Here is a 21,034-nt window from a genome sequence, read left to right as displayed (position 1 = left end):
TAGAAGTTGTAACATGTAGACACTGCAACATTTGACAACCAGCAACCAAACAACAACTATATACAAGCTAATTCAAATCAAATCCACCACACAAATTCACTCGTCAAATCTAATCCTTAAATAATACTACAAACCATCCTTTATCTTCTTTTTCATCCTCCTTTATATTGTCTTCAATAATTTTTTATATCTCATCTAACCCGATTATTACTCTGATACCACCTTAACTTTAAGGGATGAGAAAAAAAATAAAGAGAATAACAAATAAGATTTCCATAATTGATTGATATCTCATCTAACCCGATTATTACTCTGATACCACCTTAACTTTAACGGATGAGAAAAAAATAAAGAGAATAACAAATAAGATTTCATTTAATTGATTTTTTATACAAACCTAATAACCTATTTATACCAAGGTTTTAAATGTCGATGTGGATGGAAATATCGATGTCTCAATTTCATGGAAATATCGATGAAAATATTGATCAAGTGTCGATGTCGATGGATATTTATGTAAAAGTTAGAAATGTCGCAACGTCATCGCGACGCGGAGCGGCCGACGTCATCCCTGAAGGGTCTCTTTCCAGATAAGGGTTTGGAGTCGCCACCAATCATCTACGAGGTGTGATTGGTCACCTAAAAATAAAAACAAGGTCTACGAAAACAGATTGTTGGTTCCGGAGTCGACTGAGCGTAGGGAAGGTGTTAGCACCCTACGACACCCGTTCGAAAACGGTACCACATTTTGTCAAAAATTATCCTATTATTTTATTTGGTAAAAAAAAAAAGAAATATTTTTATTTATTTTAAATGTCCCATATTATATTAATTCACATTTTGTTATAAGATATGAATTAATAGGTATGAGTGGCACGAAAGCCATTAGAAAAATTTTGACACCTCGAGAATATTGGAAGGTTCCAATTCCCGTCCCTAGTGCATTGCCAATGTGACATTGCCATAGGATACACATTATACTCCTTTTAAAATACAAACCTTTGTATTTTTTAATTTTATTTAAAAAAAAGAAAAAAAACTATAAAAGAAAATTTAAATTAAAAAAAACTCTTTATTTTGTATTGGATTTTAAAATTCGTATGAAACCGTTTTATACAAAAAAAAAATAATAATAATAAAAATAAATAATCTGATTTAAACAAACTTATTTAGGATATCTTATTCAGAATTTTCAAATCTTAAATATTAAATCTTCCAAAAACAAACTTTACATACCTATGATTTTAGATTTACTAACTTTAAAACAAAATTTATTTCAAAAAAAATCAATTTTCTTTTATTCAAAAATAGAGGGAGAAACCAATTTAAAAAATAATAATAATAAAAAATAATTAATAATAATAATAAAAAAAAGGCAATGCAAAACGAAATGGAAAGAGACAGAGATGACGTGAACTGAGACTGTCATTAGACCATCACGGAGAATCTCTATTTCTCTGTTAAACGGGGTGAAAACTCAATAATTCGTCCCACTATTTCATGCTTTCCCCATCCCATGTTTATCATCCACTTGGGGGACAAGAGAAAAGAAAGGGGGAAAAAAATAAAAAAAAATAAAAACTTTCATAGTTGACTGATGTAATCGAAATAGGGTGGGATGATTGAACTTACCATGTATGAATTGGAATTTGAGGAGATTTCCACAATGAGAGTGAATTAAAGTTAGATTTGACGCCCAGGCAAATTCTCGAAGTTGTGTTATGCGCAAGGAAATTTGAATAAAGCCAATTTCTATGAGATTTGTGTTGCCCCTGTTCTCAAGTTGTGTTCTTTGTGTGTCAGTTCCCCCTGATGCATGCTCTCTACTCCTCTTAAATACCATAAATTTAACGGTAATATGGAATGTTTAAACAAGATGAAGTGAAAATCAGGGAAAGGAAGCTACGTGGTGGGTGGTTTTGACTAGGAAAAAAAAAGGATTTTTTCATTTAAAAAAAATAAAATCTTTGAATAAAATCAAATTTTATTTAAACAAATCTAAACAAAATCAATTATTAATTTCTTATCTATAAAATCGAAATCTTTAAACAAATTTAATTTAAGGTAATTTAAGCTTTATCTTAAAATTAATAATATAGTTAACCTATAGTATTTAATAAAATAAAAATTAAATAATTAAAAATAAAACTAAAATGAAGCCGGACCAAATACGGTGTCTACAGCTTGCCCCCCTTTGTGTATCCTTGCAGAACTAAAAGAGTAGACAAAGGCAAAAGACAAAGTATTTGGGAAGGCGAAAACTTTATTTAGCCAAGACAAGATAGAGATGGACGCAGCTGGACACTAGGCGGGATCCCGACATGCAAAGAACCTCGTAATTGATACAAGACTTAACCTCGATCTTGGATCGAGTTTTGATTTAATTGACATGATAAATGCAATGGACCTGGCTTGACACAGGCTTTGACCTCGACTTGGATCGGGTTCGATTTAACCAAATGATGAAATGCAATGGACCTGGCTTAAACAACAGGCTTCGACCTCGACTTGGATCGGGTTCGATTTAACCGAAAAATAAAATGCAATTGACCTGGCTTTAACAACAGGCTTCGACCTCGACTTGGATCGGGTTCGATTTAACCGGATGATAATGCAATGGACCTGGCTATAACAACAGGCTTCGACCTCGACTTGGATCGGGTTCGACTTAACCGAATGATAAAATGTAACGAACCTGGCTTTAACAACAGGCTTCGACCTCGACTTGGATCAGGTTCGATTTAACCAAATGATAAAATGTAACGGACCTGACTTTAACAACAGGCTTCGACCTCGACTTGGATCGGGTTCGATTTAACCGAAAGATCAAATGCAACAGACCTGGCTATAACAACAGGCTTCGACCTCGACTTGGATCGGGTTCGATTTAACCGAATGACAAAATGCAACGGACCTGACTTTAACACAGGCTTCAACCTCGACTTGGATCAAGTTCGATTTAACCGAAAGATAAAATGCAACGGACCTGACTTTAACAACAGGCTTCGACCTCGACTTGGATCGGGTTCGATTTAACCGAATGATAAAATGTAACGGACCTGGCTTTAACAACAGGTTTCGACCTCGGCTTGGATCGGGTTCGATTTAACCAAATGATAAAATGCAACGGACCTGGCTTTAACACAGGCTTCGACCTCGACTTGGATCGGGTTCGATTTAACCGAAAGATAAAATGCAACGGACCTGGCTTTAACAACAGGCTTCGACCTCAACTTGGATCGGGTTCGATTTAACCGAATGATAAAATGCAACGGACCTGACTTTAACACAGGCTTCGACCTTGACTTGGATTGGGTTCGATTTAACCGAAAGATAAAATGCAACGGACCTGGCTTTAACAACAGGCTTCGACCTCGACTTGGATCGAGTTCGATTTAACCGAATTATAAAATGCAACGGACCTGGCTTTAACATAGGCTTCGACCTTGGCTTGGATCGGGTTCAATTTAACCGAATGATAATGCAATGGACATCGCTTCAACACAGGCTTCGACCTCGACTTGGATCGAGTTCAATTTAACCGAATGATAATGCAACGGACCTTGCTATAACACAGGCTTCGACCTCGACTCGGATCGGGTTTGATTTAACCGAATGATAAAATGCAATGGACCTGGCTATAACACAGGCTTCGACCTCGACTTGGATCGGGTTTGATTTAACCGAAGATAAAATGCAACGGATCCGGCTTTAACAACAGGCTTCGACCTCGACTTGGATCGGGTTCGATTTAACCGAAGATAAATGTTTGATCACAAAAAATACGAAGCTTACGAGCTCGGTTTGGATGGAATGATGACCTTTAGGATTAGCTGGATTTTGCTGAGGAGGAGACTTGCAAGAGAAAACACTCCGAAGCCCAAGTGAGGAAGAATCTGAGTTGTATGCAAGGGAAAAACAGTGTTCGCGTACTTTAGATAGAAGCAAATGATTTCTATATATAGGCACCCGACCAGGCCTCAACGGCTCTTTAAGGTAAGTAAGAATTACGGCGTGCTGTCGTGGAGTTTGTTGAAATATGTGGCTAAGCAAGACACTACTAGGTCGGTTCAAACAAAGAATGGGAACGAGACCAAAGGAGACATGGTTGGCTCGGCCATAACGGGCGTTGGCTCGGTAGACAGTGGAAGTACCGAGGTGATAAACTTTTCCTCTTCTAATAAGGATATGCCACCTAAATGTAGGGTTTAGAGTTTCTTTTAAACTTGCTAAGTACATGAGATATGCACTTGACGCATGATGATAAGACTAACACCACGTGTTTATGCTAATGCGAACTTCCAATGGCAAAATGGAGTACTTATCGTAGCGAAATTCTGACATCCGAGCGAGAGGTTAGACTAATCCAATTCATCCTAACAAAACAACACTACACTACGTAGGTACTTGTGTAGGTGAGGCACTGGTCGGTCCTAGAAACGCCCGTAGCGACGTGAGGAGTCAACGACTGGAATGCCCAAAGATCATAAAGTATGGGATAGGAATGGATGCGGTGGAAAGTTGTACTTATATTAAATTGCGTCCCATTATAAATGAAAGAGCTACTGCCAGAAATAGTTAATGAAGATTGGGTACCCTATCGCTAACAATTGAGTGTGGCTTATAAACTAGCTCTAACTCTAAAGGTCGAGGAAAAGCTAAAGGGATCCGCAGGAGGCTCCACGGGAAGTTGTTGCGCGACCTCTAGTGCAACTATCTTATGATGGATGTGTGTATCTACAAATGTGTATTGCCCCAATGTCATGAATGATGCTCCATTTTATTTCGCATTTATTTTTATCACTTGAAAGTGTGACAGCATATGATCTGTTTTTTATTTAGCTTAACCAATGAATTTGATCTTCAATGCATGATGCCATCATGTATATGCTTATTGAAAGCTAGAATGCAACATGTATGCATGATACTAATTTTTGTTTTGAGAATGAAATGTGATTATGAATGCACAATGCATGATACTTAAAATTTCATAATCTAACCATGATATGAAAACTTTTTTTTTTTTTAAGAATATGTATGCAAGTGATGTGAATGCATGATTTGTGAAAATATGGTTGAGAGAAAAAGAAGTTTTTCCATATTTTGCAAAGATATTACTTTTTTGTATATTCCCATCCTTCTTATTAGTAATGATTTAGCAAAGAATCAAATGAGAAAAAGGTAATGTCAACATGGAGGAAACCTGCCAACTCTTTTTCATTTTTCTTTTTCTTTTGTTCCTTTTTTTTTATGAATGCCTTAACCTGATAAAAGATATACACATAAAGGTAATTTCTCAACCATATCAGGTTTGGTGGAGATGATTTTGTATATGTATCTCATGTGCCAATTTAGAGAACAATCAAAGGTAACTCATAGCATTGTACATCTTGTTTGATTAAACTGCTTCATAAACTCAACCTTATAATTGACAAGAAAAAGATCGGTTACAAAAAAAATGAATTTAACATTAGGAGTAATGGAGGATAGAAATCATGATTTTGCAACAAAGCTTGACAATGAATAAAAGTTAGTAGGCTTCCTTTTTAAAGAAAAGGAAACCAAGAATTCATGGATATTTTGTCAAATCTCTGGAACAATAAGAGATTGAAATATATTTTTAAGAGCTTTGGTGAGAGATTAGAGTAGGATCAAATGAATAGAAGAGTAGAAATGACCCAATTTCTTTGGACAAATAACTTTGAGAATTGGTTGCGTAACTCCCCAAGAGTTTATCTCATGTACCTCACTCCTTCTTTGAGCTTAGCTGGAGAAATTTGATGAAATCATCTTTCTAACCACATGTTATTCTTCACATAAATGTTTTTGTGGTCTACTTTGAAGGTAAAGATCTTTTTAGCTTTAGCTCTAAAGTGCCGTTCTTCACGGTAATATTGTTGCAGTCTACTTATTGAATGTAAATGACTGCTCCTTTTAGCCTTCAATTTCAAAATGAAGTTCTTTATGGAATATTGTATAACAGCCCACTTTGTGCAGTGAAGGACCTTCAAAATTGAAAGATTTCATGCGAGAGAAATGAGATCTCCTCAGTCTGAAGATGGTCTTTTTCTCATGACCTTGCCCCAGCTTGCAAATAATAGTTTTGCCCCAATATTTTAGCAAATGACGGCTTTTGCCTCAATATAGTAATGATCAAATTTGCCCTAGTGTGGAGATTTGCAAAGAAGACTTTGAAGCCTTTGAAATTGTTGTTGTAGATTTCTGTTGATCACCCCAGTCATTGAACTAAAATAGGGTGCAATCATGTATAAAAATGCGTAGTCGCCTCTACTGCTGTTCCAAATTATGTCTTTGCTACTGCTCCAGTAAAAATTGCTCTCAGACGAAACTCATCAAAGGAGACTGAGATCTTGAGACTATTTGTCAGGTCGCTAACTTCCCAATTCTCAAAATCACTATCCTCGGTCTTGGAATCACTTTTTACTCAAAAGAAGAAAGTAGACGAAGGATTAAGATAGGATAACAATAGAAAGGGAAAAAGGAAGTCAAAGTAGGGAAATTTTGAGCAACTTCAAGTACAAATTCATGAAGCGGTCAATCATAAGAGCCCAATGATATTTTATTACTTTCAAAGTTCTCATGGCAACAATAAGAGGATAATTTTTACATTTGCCACGCAACTAGATGTGGCAGGCTTAGTAAAAAGCTTTTATGGTGAATTGGATAAAATTGTATGTGACGAACTGAGCAAGGATCTTTTGCAGTAAATGGTCAACTCTCAATGTTGATCTTATTTATCATATATCGGTAGGCTAGGCTCAAGGTAGATTAGGCTTAAAACAGACTAAACTCAAGGTTTTATAGGGGGTGAGTAATTTTTTATTCTCACCTGAAAAAGGCATCATTGTCCCAGTATGATGGTTTACTGGTTTGCACATGAGAAGAAATACGGAGGCTAACATAAAGCTGCTTTGGGTTAAGATTTAACCCGAGAACAAAGCTTGAGTTTTGAAAAAAATTATATCTCGTTGAAAACTTTGATTTTTCATTTTTTTATTTTTTATTTCCGTTTTTCACCTTTTTTTTTTGTTTTGTTTCCTCCAAGTGACTTACTATGGTTGGTTTATGATTCTTGCTAAGGTCTCCACTAACAAGAATTATAAGAGTAGACCATATAAAAAAATATCATTGAAAATCTCAAATCATGTAGTTTTTATTGAGAGCATTTTCAAAGAAAACTATTTTTTTCCACCAATGATATGATATGAGTGATGCATGAGTGAATGTATGACTTTGATTTTTTTTTTTAAGAAAAATAGCTCAATTTCCACATACTCACATTCTTTTTTACAAGTACTTAGCTAAATCATGGGTGACTAAAGCTTCATTGTCGTTTTAACACTAGCAAGCGATCTCAAAGATGACTTCAAATAAGAAATAGACTTTATTGATAGTGGGAAAATATTAAATCCACATTGATTTCCATAGTCTCGTGAACTTATGATTCTAGTGCTTCATGTGTGAACCATCTTCCTTTGAAAACTTTAGCCATCCCACCTTCATTAGAACCTGCACTTTATGCTTTAGTGAAGTACAGTTCTCAGTTGAATGACCTACAGCTCCTGCATGGTAATCACAGCGGACTTGCGGGTCATACCACTTTGGATAAGGTGGTCGTAATGGCTCTACAGGTACTGGAGCTAATAGATTACATTGAAATAATTGAGATAACAACTAGGTATAAGATATTGGGATCGGATGAAAGCTGTCTTGCTTTAGTTGCCTCCGACTATTATGATTGTCAGGTAATGCTGAAAATCTTGCATGTGGACCATTATGCAGAGTCAATGAGTTTATGGATACTGTAGATGAATTGTATATCGCAGATCCTTGTTGGTGCCTCCATTTGCGCTTCGAGATTACCGCCTAGACTTTATTTTTCCCTTTAGTAGAGCTTCTATTCATTTCAGGACGTGGGTCTTTATAAATTAAAGGCACTGGCAGCTGTTCTGTTACTTCTCCCCATCTTTGAGCATATTCTTTCCCTGCAGTTTCTTCAACATTTCCATTGGTAACATTTTATTTTTCTTTACCTTTTAAAATATTTGAGTGAATGGCCTTTGATGTTTGTCCATCATGGAGTGTAAATTCAACCTGACATATTGTAGGAGCTTGTTGGCCTTTCTTAGAAAGCTGAGCTTCATGTGATGAATTATGCTGAGGGACGCCCTCTATTGACTGACAAGGAGGTGAGTTCACCTTAGATGATGAATTATTATGAGGTTCGACTAAATTGTTAGGTTGAGAAATGCCCCCAACAATATTTTTTAAGATATTGAAAATTTCTGTGATTTGTCCCTGAATCTTATCAATGTCTTGTCTCATCTTCTTTAGCTCTACATTCTGCACCTCCATGACCTGTTGTTGAATCTCGCCTCTTATTTTCCTTAGCTCAGTATTCAATTCTTCCATGACCTGTTCGTGGATTTCTATTCTAAGTTTGTTTAGCTCAGCGTTAAATTCTTCCATGTTATGTTGCATTATGTACCTTGTATATAAAGAATAGTAAATATGTGGTTCTTGAGCTATTTTTTCTAAGAGTTCGTATTAATTATAATGTAATGGAGAATGCACAGATTTTGATTTTTTAAGATAGAAATTGATATGCATGAGACGATGAGATACAAATGTTGGATCACCAATTAGGGGAATTATGCGAAACAATGCCTGCGAAAATATTGCTTCCTTTTTTTTAATATATATATTTAGACATATGAATGATGCATTAGAACGATAAATTTTAATTTATGATATAGACATGTAAAATGATGCATACAAAAGATAGATATATTTTTTTTAATTTATGATATGGACATGCAGAATGATGCATGAGCAGGATAAGTTTTTTTATTTTATTTTCTTTGGAGGAGAAAAAAAATTATCTAAATATGCTACAAACTGCCCCAAGAATATAATAAATACTTCATGCAATCATTAATACATTCCAAATGCATGCAAATGTAATGGTAGACTCTAATTCACCCTAAGAGAGAGAAACATAAATATGTACATAAAATTAAATTATAGGGTTATAAAGCCGAACTCCTAAGTGAGTAAATAAGTTTGAAAGTGTTTATGTGCCTACAATAGGGACATTTATAACCCCTTTGAAAGGCAACACTTCTATCCAAAACTTAAACAAATAGTTAGGAAGAAATAAGGTAAATCATTTTTTATTCTTTTTTTTAAGTGGTTCATTTAAAACCTAATGGTTAAAACTCCAAATCAACCCTAATTTTTTATTAAAAACAATATGCCATGAACGATGGAACAACCCACATAAAATGCAATATGAATATGGTGTGAAGTTATGTACTAATGCATCCTATAGGATAATGGCCCACAAATCTTCCATATGCTTTGGCAGTATGGTCAACTTGAGTGGAGAATTTCATGCGCCTACACGGGAACCGAAATTCCACAAAGGTCACACTACTCAGTCTCCGATCTAATCCTAAACGGTAAAGCCGGGTAGGAGGCTTGTGAATGTGTGTGAGATGCATGTTGATGCAAAATAAAATAATAATACAATTAAATGAAGGAAAAAAAACAAACAAAAAATGTACCCAAAAACATATTACAATAGGGTAATAAATGACAAACTAAATGACTTGACTCTCAAAGGTCCCCAGCGGAATCGCCAAGCTGTCGCAACGTCATCGCGACGCGGAGCGACCGACGTCATCCCCTGAAGGGTCTCTTTCGAGATAAGGGTTTGGAGTCGCCACCAATCATCTACGAGGTGTGATTGGTCACCTAAAAATAAAAACAAGGTCTACGAAAACAGATTGTTGGTTCCGGAGTCGACTGAGCGTAGGGAAGGTGTTAGCACCCTACGACACCCGTTCGAAAACGGTACCACATTTTGTCAAAAATTATTCTATTATTTTATTTGGTAAAAAAAAAGAAATATTTTTATTTATTTTAAATATCTCATATTATATTAATTCACATTTTGTTATAAGATATGAATTAATAGGTATGAGTGGCACGAAAGCCATTAGAAAAATTTTGACACCTCGAGAATATTGGAAGGTTCCAATTCCCGTCATTGGAGTTTTTGAAATAATTATTTAAAAAAATAATAAATAAAAAATAATTTTAATTTTAGGAAATACTAAGACTTGAACTTACAACATGAGTAATGACACTCCAACGCCTCACCAACATACCACCACTTTAGGATATAAGTTATGTTCCTTTTCAAAATACATATTTTGTATTTTTGAATTTTGTTTAAAAAAAAACTCTAAATGAATTATTTAGTAAAAACAACGATAAAATGAAACATTTAAAGATTCAAACTTGTGTCATGTATGTCAATACCCTAGTACATTGCCAATGTGACATTGCCTTAGGATACACATTATACTCTTTTTAAAATACAAACCTTTGTATTTTTTAATTTTATTTAAAAAAAAGAAAAAAACTATAAACGAAAATTTAAATTAAAAAGAAAACTCTTTATTTTGTATTGGATTTTAAAATTCGTATGAAACCGTTTTATACAAAAAATAATAATAATAATAAAAATAAATAATCTGATCTAAACAAACTTATTTAGGATATCTTATTCGGAATTTTCAAATCTTAAATATTAAATCTTCCAAAAACAAACTTTACATACCTATGATTTTAGATTTATTAACTTTAAAACAAAATTTATTTAAAAAAAAAAATCGATTTTCTTTTATTCAAAAATAGAGGGAGAAACCAATTTAAAAAATAATAATAATAAAAAATAATTAATAATAATAATAAAAAAAGGCAATGCAAGACGAAATGGAAAGAGACAGAGAACGTGAACTGAGACTGTCATTAGACCATCACGGAGAATCTCTATTTCTCTGTTAAACGGGGTGAAAACTCAATAATTCGTCCCACTATTTCATGCTTTCCCCATCCCCTGTTTATCATCCACTTGGGGACAAGAGAAAAGAAAGGGGAAAAAAATTTAAAAAAAAAAACTTTCATAGTTGACTGATGTAATCGAAATAGGGTGGGATGATTGAACTTACCATATATGAATTGGAATTTGAGGAGATTTCCACAATGAGAGTGAAGTAAAGTTAGATTTGACGCCCAGGCAAATTCTCGAAGTTGTGTTATGCGCAAGGAAATTTAAATAAAGCGAATTTCTATTTGATTTGTGTTGCCCCTGTTCTGAAGTTGTGTTCTTTGTGTGTCAGTTCCCGCTGATGCATGCTCTCTGCTCCTCTTAAATACCCAAAATTTAACGGTATTATGGAAAGTTTAAACAAGATGAAGAGAAAATCAGGGAAAGGAAGCTACGTGCCGGGTGGTTTTGACTAGGAAAAAAAAAGGATTTTTTCATTTAAAAAAATAAAATCTTTTAATAAAATCAAATTTTATTTAAACAAATCTAAACAAAATCAATTATTAATTTCTTATCTATAAAATCGAAATCTTTAAACAAATTTAATTTAAGGTAATTTAAACTTTATCTTAAAATTAATAATAAAGTTAACCTATAGCATTTAATAAAATAAAAATTAAATAATTAAAAATAAAAATAAAATGAAGCCGGACCAAATACGGTGTCTACAAGAAATATAAAAAAATCGTACAAAAATATTTAAATTAACAAATAAACATTTTCCTATTTCTAAATTAGTTAAAAAATAATTAATATTTATATTATGTATATATGCACATTTTGTTGATTTTTTTTTCATATTTTGTCGATTTGCTTGTAATATGATAGAAGTGTCAATTCATCCCTCATGTCGATGTCGAACCCATGAAAACATAGTTATGTCGATGGAAATGTCGACATGTCGATTATTTAGAACCATGATTTATAATTTTATACTATTGTAACTCCATGGGAATAGAAAATCTAATTCAAATAATATAATCTAAACTAAATATAATTCAAAAATCATTATCTAATAATATTATCTAATAGCAGTAACCTAAGTTTTAATACGAGTTACTTTGACCTTGGAGGAAGATAAATGTTGATGAAAAAATCTACATAGGTGAAGTAGAATTGTCCTTTTTGCGACAGAAGAACAAAGTTTTATAAGCTGTTTTTTTTTAATTGAATTCATCCACGATGTTGCCTATCCCACACCATAGCTATTCAATGATTGCCAACTCTTAGATTATAACCGTTGATTTCTTTTTATATAAAAAATATACATCATATTATTTTTAATTTAATTGCTTGAGATTTTTTTCCCTCCAACATTTGATTTCTGTTTATATAAAAAATATACATTATATTTTTCTCTATAATTTTTATCTCATAAACAATGTAATGTCTCAAAATTTTCTCTCCTAACCAATATAATTTTTTTCCTCTAATCTTTTTTGTAGAAGATAATCTCTCTGGTCCAAAGTTGTTCCTCCCTCCAAAATTACCACGTCTCTAGTTCCTATTCTCTATAAAATTTCTCTATTTTCTAACGTTTTTTCTTCTCTCTCAGATAGAGGGAGGAAAGAGAGAAGAATACGTGGTGGGGTTCCCACTTGCCACTTTTAAAAGATTGACATGAAGCTCCGCTCAAATGCCACTTGTAAAATATCTACAGGCCGAACAAGGATCAACCCAAAAAACGAAGCCTTACTTTGCTCACCAGTGCCATCGATTCTTTTTCTTTATTTTTTTCTAATTGAAATTATGGATTACACCAATTATAGAGGATCGAGAATGCCCATTGATTATCATGAATGCCTACAGAGGATCGAGAATGCCCACCCACTAAGACAACGTACAAGTTCTCTCTTTGTGCCTCTAAATTTTCTTCCTTGAATTGCACATTGAGGCTCATCCTAGCAACTATTGTTATGTCCTTAGAATCCTCCTCTATTTCTTTCTCTTCTTAACTACTCTCTTTTTTTTCTTTCATCAACCTCTTCTTTAACCTCTTCCTCGTCATCTGTGACTAACTCTCCGTCTCTAAAGATCATGGCTCTTTGGTTTGGACAATTTCAACGTATGTGACCTACTTCATGACACTTGAAGCATATAATCTCAATAGTCCTGGGTTTAGGGATCTCGAGCTGGGACTTGGATTTGGACGACTCTCCTTTCTCAAATGCACTTTTAGACTTTATCTCTAAGGACTTGCCTCAACTTTGCAACTAGTGGACTTAGGATTTGACTTTACATACATTTTAGCATTTATTTGGTTTTGCTCCTCTATCTTGACGGTGAGGTAAAGAAGTTTCTCCACGTCTCCATCGGGTTGCAAGTCAATTTTGTTGGCTATTTCCGGATTAATATTTTCAAAGAATTGTGTCATTGTAGCTCTCCATCCTCCTCTAGTTGCAATTCGGCTCATCAACATGTCCATCTCTTTGTAGTAGTCTTTTACTCCTTTGGTGCCTTGAACTTGTTTAATTTCCTTGAATTTGCTCTATGTTAGTGTGGTGGCACAAATATTCTCTTCACTAGCTCCTTGAACTCGAGCCAAAACTCTATGAGTCCTTCATTGTTTCTCCTTCAATGATACATCACTTCTGCACCAAATACTGCATAGTCCTTAAAATGAGTGATTGTGAGAATTACCTTCTTTCCATCCTCATAGTCGTGACATGCAAACACCAACTCAATCTCTTTCTCCCATGGTGCGCTGTCCTTGGGTGACCTACATCATAATCATCATTATTAGCATAATAGTCTCCTAAGGTACCTAACTCTTCTTCTTGGGAGTCCTCGGATGCTTCTCTCGAATTCATGGGTCTTCTTCTTTGTGGACTCTTTGTGGTCTCTCTAATCATCGAACACGATTGTTCAAGATTTCTAAATATTTGGTGATGTTCTCAAGACTTTGTGTGAATCTTGCAAATGTTTGCATTGAGTTTCTCTAAGTCTCTCATCGTTTACTTGAGAGTTTTCTCCTTCTTCGTGCGAATCTTGGGACTTTCCTTTTGTTGCCATGGCTACAAAAATAAAGTTAGTAAAACAAAAGATAAAATTCCTCACTTCACTCTCTCACTTGAAGCCATCTCGATTCTCTCTCTTTCTGAAGGTAAGGTTTGATGTGGTGTGGGTACACTTACCTTGAGATGCAAACTTGATTGCTCGTGGCGAATCGACACTTGATAATAACAAGTAAGGTCTAAGGTAATCAATACCAATGATGAATGCCAACAATACTCAATGATTTTATACCAAATGATACAAATGATATGAATGATACCAAATGATATGCGCGAAGATGAAATCAAAACCTTGAGCCCAATGCTCTTGGTGGCTATCTAACAAAGAAAATAAAACTTAGGATGAATACTATCCTTCAAGCCTATGCTTTCGAGAAAGAACTAACAACAATATACAAATTTACGTTAAGCAAACAAGAGAAATAACATAAGCAAGAAAAGTAAGACAAAACAAAAATTAATTCTAAATAATGTACAAAATCCAATTTTTTCAAAAAAACACAAAAAAGTTTTACCAATAAAATAGTGAAGGTTTGCAGCAAAGGGGGTATATTAGGTATAAGAGTGTGGTGGTGTACAAGGTTTGGATTGGGGTGAAACAAAAGGCAACATGCGTTAGGAAATTTATGGTCCCGTATAATTTCCCCTTCAATAGAAATATCCAAACACAACAAAAAATATGCAAATAGGAAGAAAACTGTAAAAACACAAGAATAACGACATAGCAAATTATATTGGTTCACCACTAAGGCCTACGTCCAGTCTTCCACTCAAATGTGAGTAATTTACTAATAATTGTTTAAGGATTGGAATACAAAACTCTCCCCAAAAATATCCCCTAGAGGTCCTAACAAAAGCCCCCCAGCTTCTAAGTATTATAACACCCTCAACTTAGGTAAAATAATGTAAAACACTCACTAAATCCACGGGATACAGAATTCTTTTCAACACTGTCCACAATCACTCAAGTTTCTTTTATTTGGATTTTGTACAAATGAAACCTTAACATAAGGGCTCTATTTATAAGAGGTCAAATATCCTAATTCTTATAGGAAAACAATATTGTACTCCTCATAAGATAATAATATCCCCCCTTGTAAGAATTGGTAATAGTGTTGAAAATCATTTTCTTCCTAGGACATAGGTTTTCTGTTTTGGCTCCATAATCCCAACAACATGTAGCACAGCGAGTGTACAATACCTATGTGGGTTGCCCTGAGGTTCAAAGGTCGTTTGGAGGGGCTGCATTAAAATAAAAGTTATGTGGCTGCAGAAAAGGTGCTCTCGGGTAAGACAAATAGGGGCTGGCAGTTGGTCCAGCTCCTTCTTAGGGTTCACCTACTTGGAAAATTGATTAATGAATAATATTGAAATGTTAGTGAATAAAACAAAAGACAATTGCCAAAAATTATTTGATTTGGGGTGGATTTGATAGACCAAAAGATTTGCCCAAATCTGTCCAAATCCAAATAGAGAAAGTTTTCTGCTTGGATACTTCTTTCAACAACGATTACTTCTACTTTAGACGTTGGGTAGCTGTGATTTTAGTACGCCTGGAAAGTTCTTTCAAAGACCTTTAATTTGATATCTAATTTGACTATTATCAAACAAATGGTCAGTAAGATATGATTGATCAAATTAACACAGTGGATTCTTGGTTGCTGCAGGATTTTCTAGAAAATAGTGTGCACTAAAATAAGAATTACTTTTTGATTACTCCATAAAATTTATCAATTTGGGTATTTCTGAAAAGTTAACTAAAAGATCTTTTCGAATGCACTAATTTCACTCAATTTAAAGTTACAAGGAAAAGGATATGAAATTTTGAGGTTATGTTCTCGATTTTACTCTTTGAAGGTTTCTCTCAAATTATGAGATCTGAAGAAAAATTGATAACTTTGGCTATAAGTCTTAGTTTAAAGTGAAATTTTGTTTGTTGGAATGCTTTTTGAATGTTGAATGAAACAAACAAAATTTGGACACTTTAAAGTAATTTTCATAACCCAAATAGTTCATGTAAGAATCATAGATAAAAAAAGGCATGCATAAGAAAAAGAACAAGGAGATAGAATTTTTGGCTTTTTCGAAATATGATCAAAGTAAAGACAAGACAAAAAGTAAAATATATCACATCTAAAGCCTCAGCTTTGATACCAAATGATACGTGACAATCCACGCGTATGGACTTCTTGAGCCTCTAACCACTTGAATCCAATCATATAGATGGTCCAATCCGAAAGGGAAAGGTTAGATGGATTACATTTGCAGTCGATTACCAAGAGTAGTCAGATTACTCACTATACTTAATAGCAAAAACACTTCATGAGTTTGGTGACTAATCAAACAAGTATGCTACAAGGGTAAATGGGGTTTGCACGCACGCAAGGGTAGGCTCTCAAATTTTATTCAACTCAAAATAATATATCCCAGCTACAACAAAAAACACCTATTTATAGACCAAGGCCAAAGGCCTTTTTGCAATAATTTTGTAAAATAAAATAAACCTACAATCTAAGGTAGATAAAATAAATCAAAATAATTTGCAAGATATTTCTATAAAAAGGACAACTTGCTAATAAGCAAGTCAATCTATTCCTTAAATCTAATTTTGATAAAAAATAAATTAAACTAAAGAAAATCAAAGGAAATAATTTTCTTAAAAATGATAGAGTGGCCAGCAAGGCTCATTGGCACCTATGGCTGGGGGGCGTACGTGCGGGCAGCATGGGCGTCGCGTGCTAAAGCATGAGGCATGCAGAGGGTGCAGGCAGTAGGCATGGGGCGCGCGGGGGCAACCGTTGGGCGAAGCAGGAGCTTTTGAGAGGTAGCAGGCATGGGGCATTGTGGGCAGCTAGGGCATGCGAGTAACAAGAGGTGTGCGGCAGAGGGCACACAGGTTTGGGGCGAGGTGCGTGCATGGTGAGTGGCAGGGGTAGGCGTGACATGTGTTTGCAACATAGGGCGTTGTGGCTTGGGCATGCGCTATAGTGGGGCGTTGGCCTGCAGGGTGAGGCGAGCGCGGCAAAGGAGGCATTGCATGAGATGCGATAGTCTTTAAGGCTTGCGATAGGCATCATTGGTGCTAGGTCATTCACTTGGCCTCTCTTAATCTCTCTCTTCCTGTTGACACTTTTTGGTTGTTCATGACCCTTCAAATAAACAAAATTTGAGTGTGGGTCCAATGAAGTTTTCTCCTCATTTTACGGAGTCTTTCCTCTAACTCTTCATCCTTGTTGATGTAGGTTGATATTTGGAGTTTTTGACCATTTATGATCGCATTAAAAGAATTAATTAATTGTCTTAAATCTTTTTCTTCAAAACACTCCACGAGTTTTCACCCTTGTCTTACTTGAGTATTGGAAGAAAAAATGAGATTTTGAAAAAAAAAAAAAAGAAATCTGTTTTTAAAATTTACATGGAATTACAAACTAGTTTTTGAAAATCAAAAAAGGGAAAATTGAATTGGTTATCAACAACCTTGTTTTCAAAAACTAAAAACCAAAAAAAGAAAACGTAATATCAAACGAATCTAACCTCTAGTTATTAATTATCTCAAATATTTAAATCATAGATATTTAACTTTCAGGTATTTAATGTCTATACTCTTCAAATTATATTTGAATTCCAAATAAAAATTTAAATATATTAGGGCAAAAGTTGAACTAAAACCCTGTTTACTTACCAAAAATCAGAATGGGCATGAATTGGAATGAAAATCAATCGGAATAGAAATATTATTCCTTTATGCTGTTTACCAGAAATTTGTTAGAATAGGAATCATAATTTCTTTTATGTTGTTTATTAAAACTATTTGGAATCGAAATCGGAATCGGAATCATATATATAACAATGAGTCTCTTTTCTTCTTTCTAGCTAATAACAAATACATTGTTGTACTAATCTTTTTTTAATTATTATAATAATTAATTACTATATTATTGATAGTAAATATTTTTTATTATTAACAATTTATTTAATACTAATAAATAATGAATAATTAAAATAAAATTACATCAACTAAAATACTTTTTTTATTAGGAACATCATTATTTAATATAAAATATTATTATAATATTGAATAATAATGAATTCTATTTTAAACAAATCTATTAATAGTAATTAATAATAATGACGTAAAGTTTTAAAAATTAAATATAAATTGATAATATTTTATAATAAAATCATATTAACTAATAAGAGTGGTATAAATTTTTATTAGAATAAAAATTATTAGTTGTATAAATGAAAAAAATAATAAAAATAATAAAAATATAAAACAATTAATTAAAAAAAAGTTATAGATCTCATGAATAGAAATGATAAAAAGTAGAAAAGTAACTAGTAAATGTGTCGAGCCCAGGCAACAAAAGAATGAAAATGAGATTGACAGACATATAGAAAGGAATGAGATTACTCAATTTTAGGGGATGAGAATGAAAATTTTGTGTGGGTTCTACCATTTAATTCTCATTCGTGCATGTTGGTAAACATGAATACATTTCTTATTCTGATTTTGTTGAAGTAAACATGACCTAATAGGTTAAACAATGGACATTTAAATTTCCTGTCATGGAAATGCCAAGGTATCCATTTTACAAAAATATTACTAAAATATGGATTGATGGATAATATTTCTAGAAAATTTATAAAAATACAAAAATTCATAACAAATATTGAAACTAAAAAAAAATAGAAATAAAAACAGCTTAGTGTGCGTTGGTAAATTAAAAGAGATGGGCATTCCCAATACTGTAACCGACGATTTTGTTTCCTCCGTCACCCAATCAATGGCGTAAAAGTGGAATTTGTACTCTTCTTCTTCTCCTTCTTCCCACTTCATGCAGATTCTGAACCTTTTTTTTTTGTTTTTCTACCCATTTTCTTCTGAAAATCCTCTCTCTGCGTTGAATTTCATCATGGGTTTTGGTTTTCCTTCACTCCAATGATCCGCCATTGCTTCGCTTCAGATTCCGCCGACACCCACAGCCCAAAATGGAGAAGAAGCTGATCAGAACCCACTGCTCCACCGATCTCTGCTTCGCCATCTTCATTTCCTTCGCCTTGATCTCCATTTTCCTCTCTTTTGATTACTCCACCTTCCGCTCCCTCAACAATGGCGCCATCGCTTCATCTCTTAACCCTACCCTCTTCAAATTCCCCGCCGATCGTTGCTCCGGCCGCTACGTGTTCATCCAGAACATTCCGAGCAGATTCAACTCCGATTTGACCGAAAACTGCCGCTCTCTCACTCGAGGAACCGACAAACCTGATATGTGTCCGTATCTGGCGAACGCCGGCCTCGGGCCTGGAATCGGAGATTCTCCAGGGGTTTTCTCCGGCAATAGTTGGTTCAAGACGAATCAATTTCTGTTGGAAGTGATTTTCCACAACAATATGAAGCAGTACGAGTGCTTGACGAACGATTCGGCCATGGCGTCGGCTGTTTATGTACCGTTCTACGCCGGCCTCGATATCAGCCATTACCTTTGGAATCCGAGCATCTCGGTGAGGGATTCTTCGGCTAGGGATTTCCTGAGTTTGATTTCTACGAAATCGGAGTGGAAGAGGATGTTTGGGAGGGATCATTTCTTCGTCGCCGGGAGAATTTCTTGGGATTTCCGGAGGAAAACCGATGAGGTTTCCGATTGGGGAAGCAAATTGAGATTCCTGCCGGAATCTCACAATATGACGATGCTGTCCGTGGAAGGAAGTTCTTGGAAGAACGACTTCGCGATTCCGTATCCGACGTATTTCCATCCTTCGAATCGCAGCGAAGTTGTTGAATGGCAGAGACTCATGAGAGCCAAACGGCGCCGCCATTTGTTCACCTTCGCCGGCGCTCCACGGCCGGAGCTTAGAGACTCCATTCGCGGCCTGGTAATCGATCAGTGCAGAGGTTCATCTCTCTGCAAATTCATCGATTGCAGTTCCGATGGGGTTAATTGCGACGATCCAGTTACCACGATGAAGGAGTTTCAGAGCTCGATCTTCTGCTTGCAACCTCCAGGAGATTCATACACCAGAAGATCCATATTCGATTCGATTTTAGCTGGGTGCATTCCAGTTTTATTTCATCCAGGTACTGCTTATTCCCAATATTTATGGCATTTTCCCGAGAACCAAACAGCTTATTCTGTGTATATACCCGTGAGGGATGTGAACAACTGGAACGAGAGCATAGAAGGGGTTTTGAAAGGGATTCCCAAGAACAGAGAATCCGCCATGAGAGAGGAGGTCATAGGACTCATTCCAAGGATTGTTTATGCAGATCCCAGATCAAGAATGAGGGATTTTGAAGATGCATTTGATTTAGCAGTTAAAGGGATTCTTGAGAGAGTAGAAGATGTTAGAAGGAAGATGAGGGAGGGAAGAGATCCTGGTGTAGGATTTGATGATCCTGATGATTATAAGTATACATTTTCCCGGAAAATCTGAGAGAGAAAATGTTGCAGATTTTTCCAACTGCAATCAAGAACAATGGAAATAAACGAGGATTTGGCTATTGGATCAGCGCCATTGATTGCTGCTAGAAAATGCTTTACAAAGTAAGAGTCTTGTACATAAATCCTCCTCCCATTGGCTATTCTTTGGCCTTTTTTAATTGAGATTACATCGATGATAGAACTGCTGCATTTTTTATGGGTATACGAAGAATTACAACTTTGTGCTGTGGAAGTACCTTTTTTGTGTATTTTTTTTTTCTTTTTTTACCACAAGTGACGGGTGAGAATTGGAAATCACGACTTTTTGGTCGAATATGCTTTAACCGTTGAGCTAAGCATTAGGTTTGGTGTTTTTCTTTTCTTTTTTGTATTCCTGAGTTATGAATGTTCAAAAGATGCTATACCTCAAAATTAATAATATGGTAGTTATATCTACATTTGTTTTGGTCTTATTTGTATTTTTTTCCTCCCTTTTTATCTTAGTTTATGTTCTAAAATTTTATTTTTTTCTAAAATTTTATTTTTTTATTTTTTGAATACATACATGTAGGGTGGGGATCGAACTTACAACCTCTGGATTGGAGATATATGTCAATTACTGCTGAGCTATGCTATTTGACTATAAAATTTTATTTATTTCTTATTATCATGCAACTTTT

The 21,034-nt window shown here is 34.7% G+C and overlaps 1 protein-coding gene across 1 annotated transcript; it reads left to right on the top strand.

Annotated features, from left to right (window-relative positions):
• The first annotated feature begins 18,513 nt into the window (after positions 1 to 18,513).
• Positions 18,514 to 20,810, top strand: LOC111016225 (Exostosin family protein). Its single transcript, XM_022291534.2, has one exon. It carries the CDS (start codon positions 18,925 to 18,927, stop codon positions 20,365 to 20,367), a length of 1,443 nt encoding a protein of 480 aa, XP_022147226.2. The 5' UTR covers positions 18,514 to 18,924; the 3' UTR covers positions 20,368 to 20,810.
• Positions 20,811 to 21,034: the final 224 nt, after the last annotated feature.

The sequence above is a fragment of the Momordica charantia genome, assembly GCF_013281855.1.
Source record: "Momordica charantia cultivar OHB3-1 chromosome 7 unlocalized genomic scaffold, Mcharantia_2.0 BLBB01000007.1, whole genome shotgun sequence".
NCBI classification, from domain to species: Eukaryota; Viridiplantae; Streptophyta; class Magnoliopsida; order Cucurbitales; family Cucurbitaceae; genus Momordica; species Momordica charantia.
The sequence above is the reverse complement of the archived record's forward strand: the minus strand, read 5'-3'. Positions and strand labels throughout refer to the sequence as shown.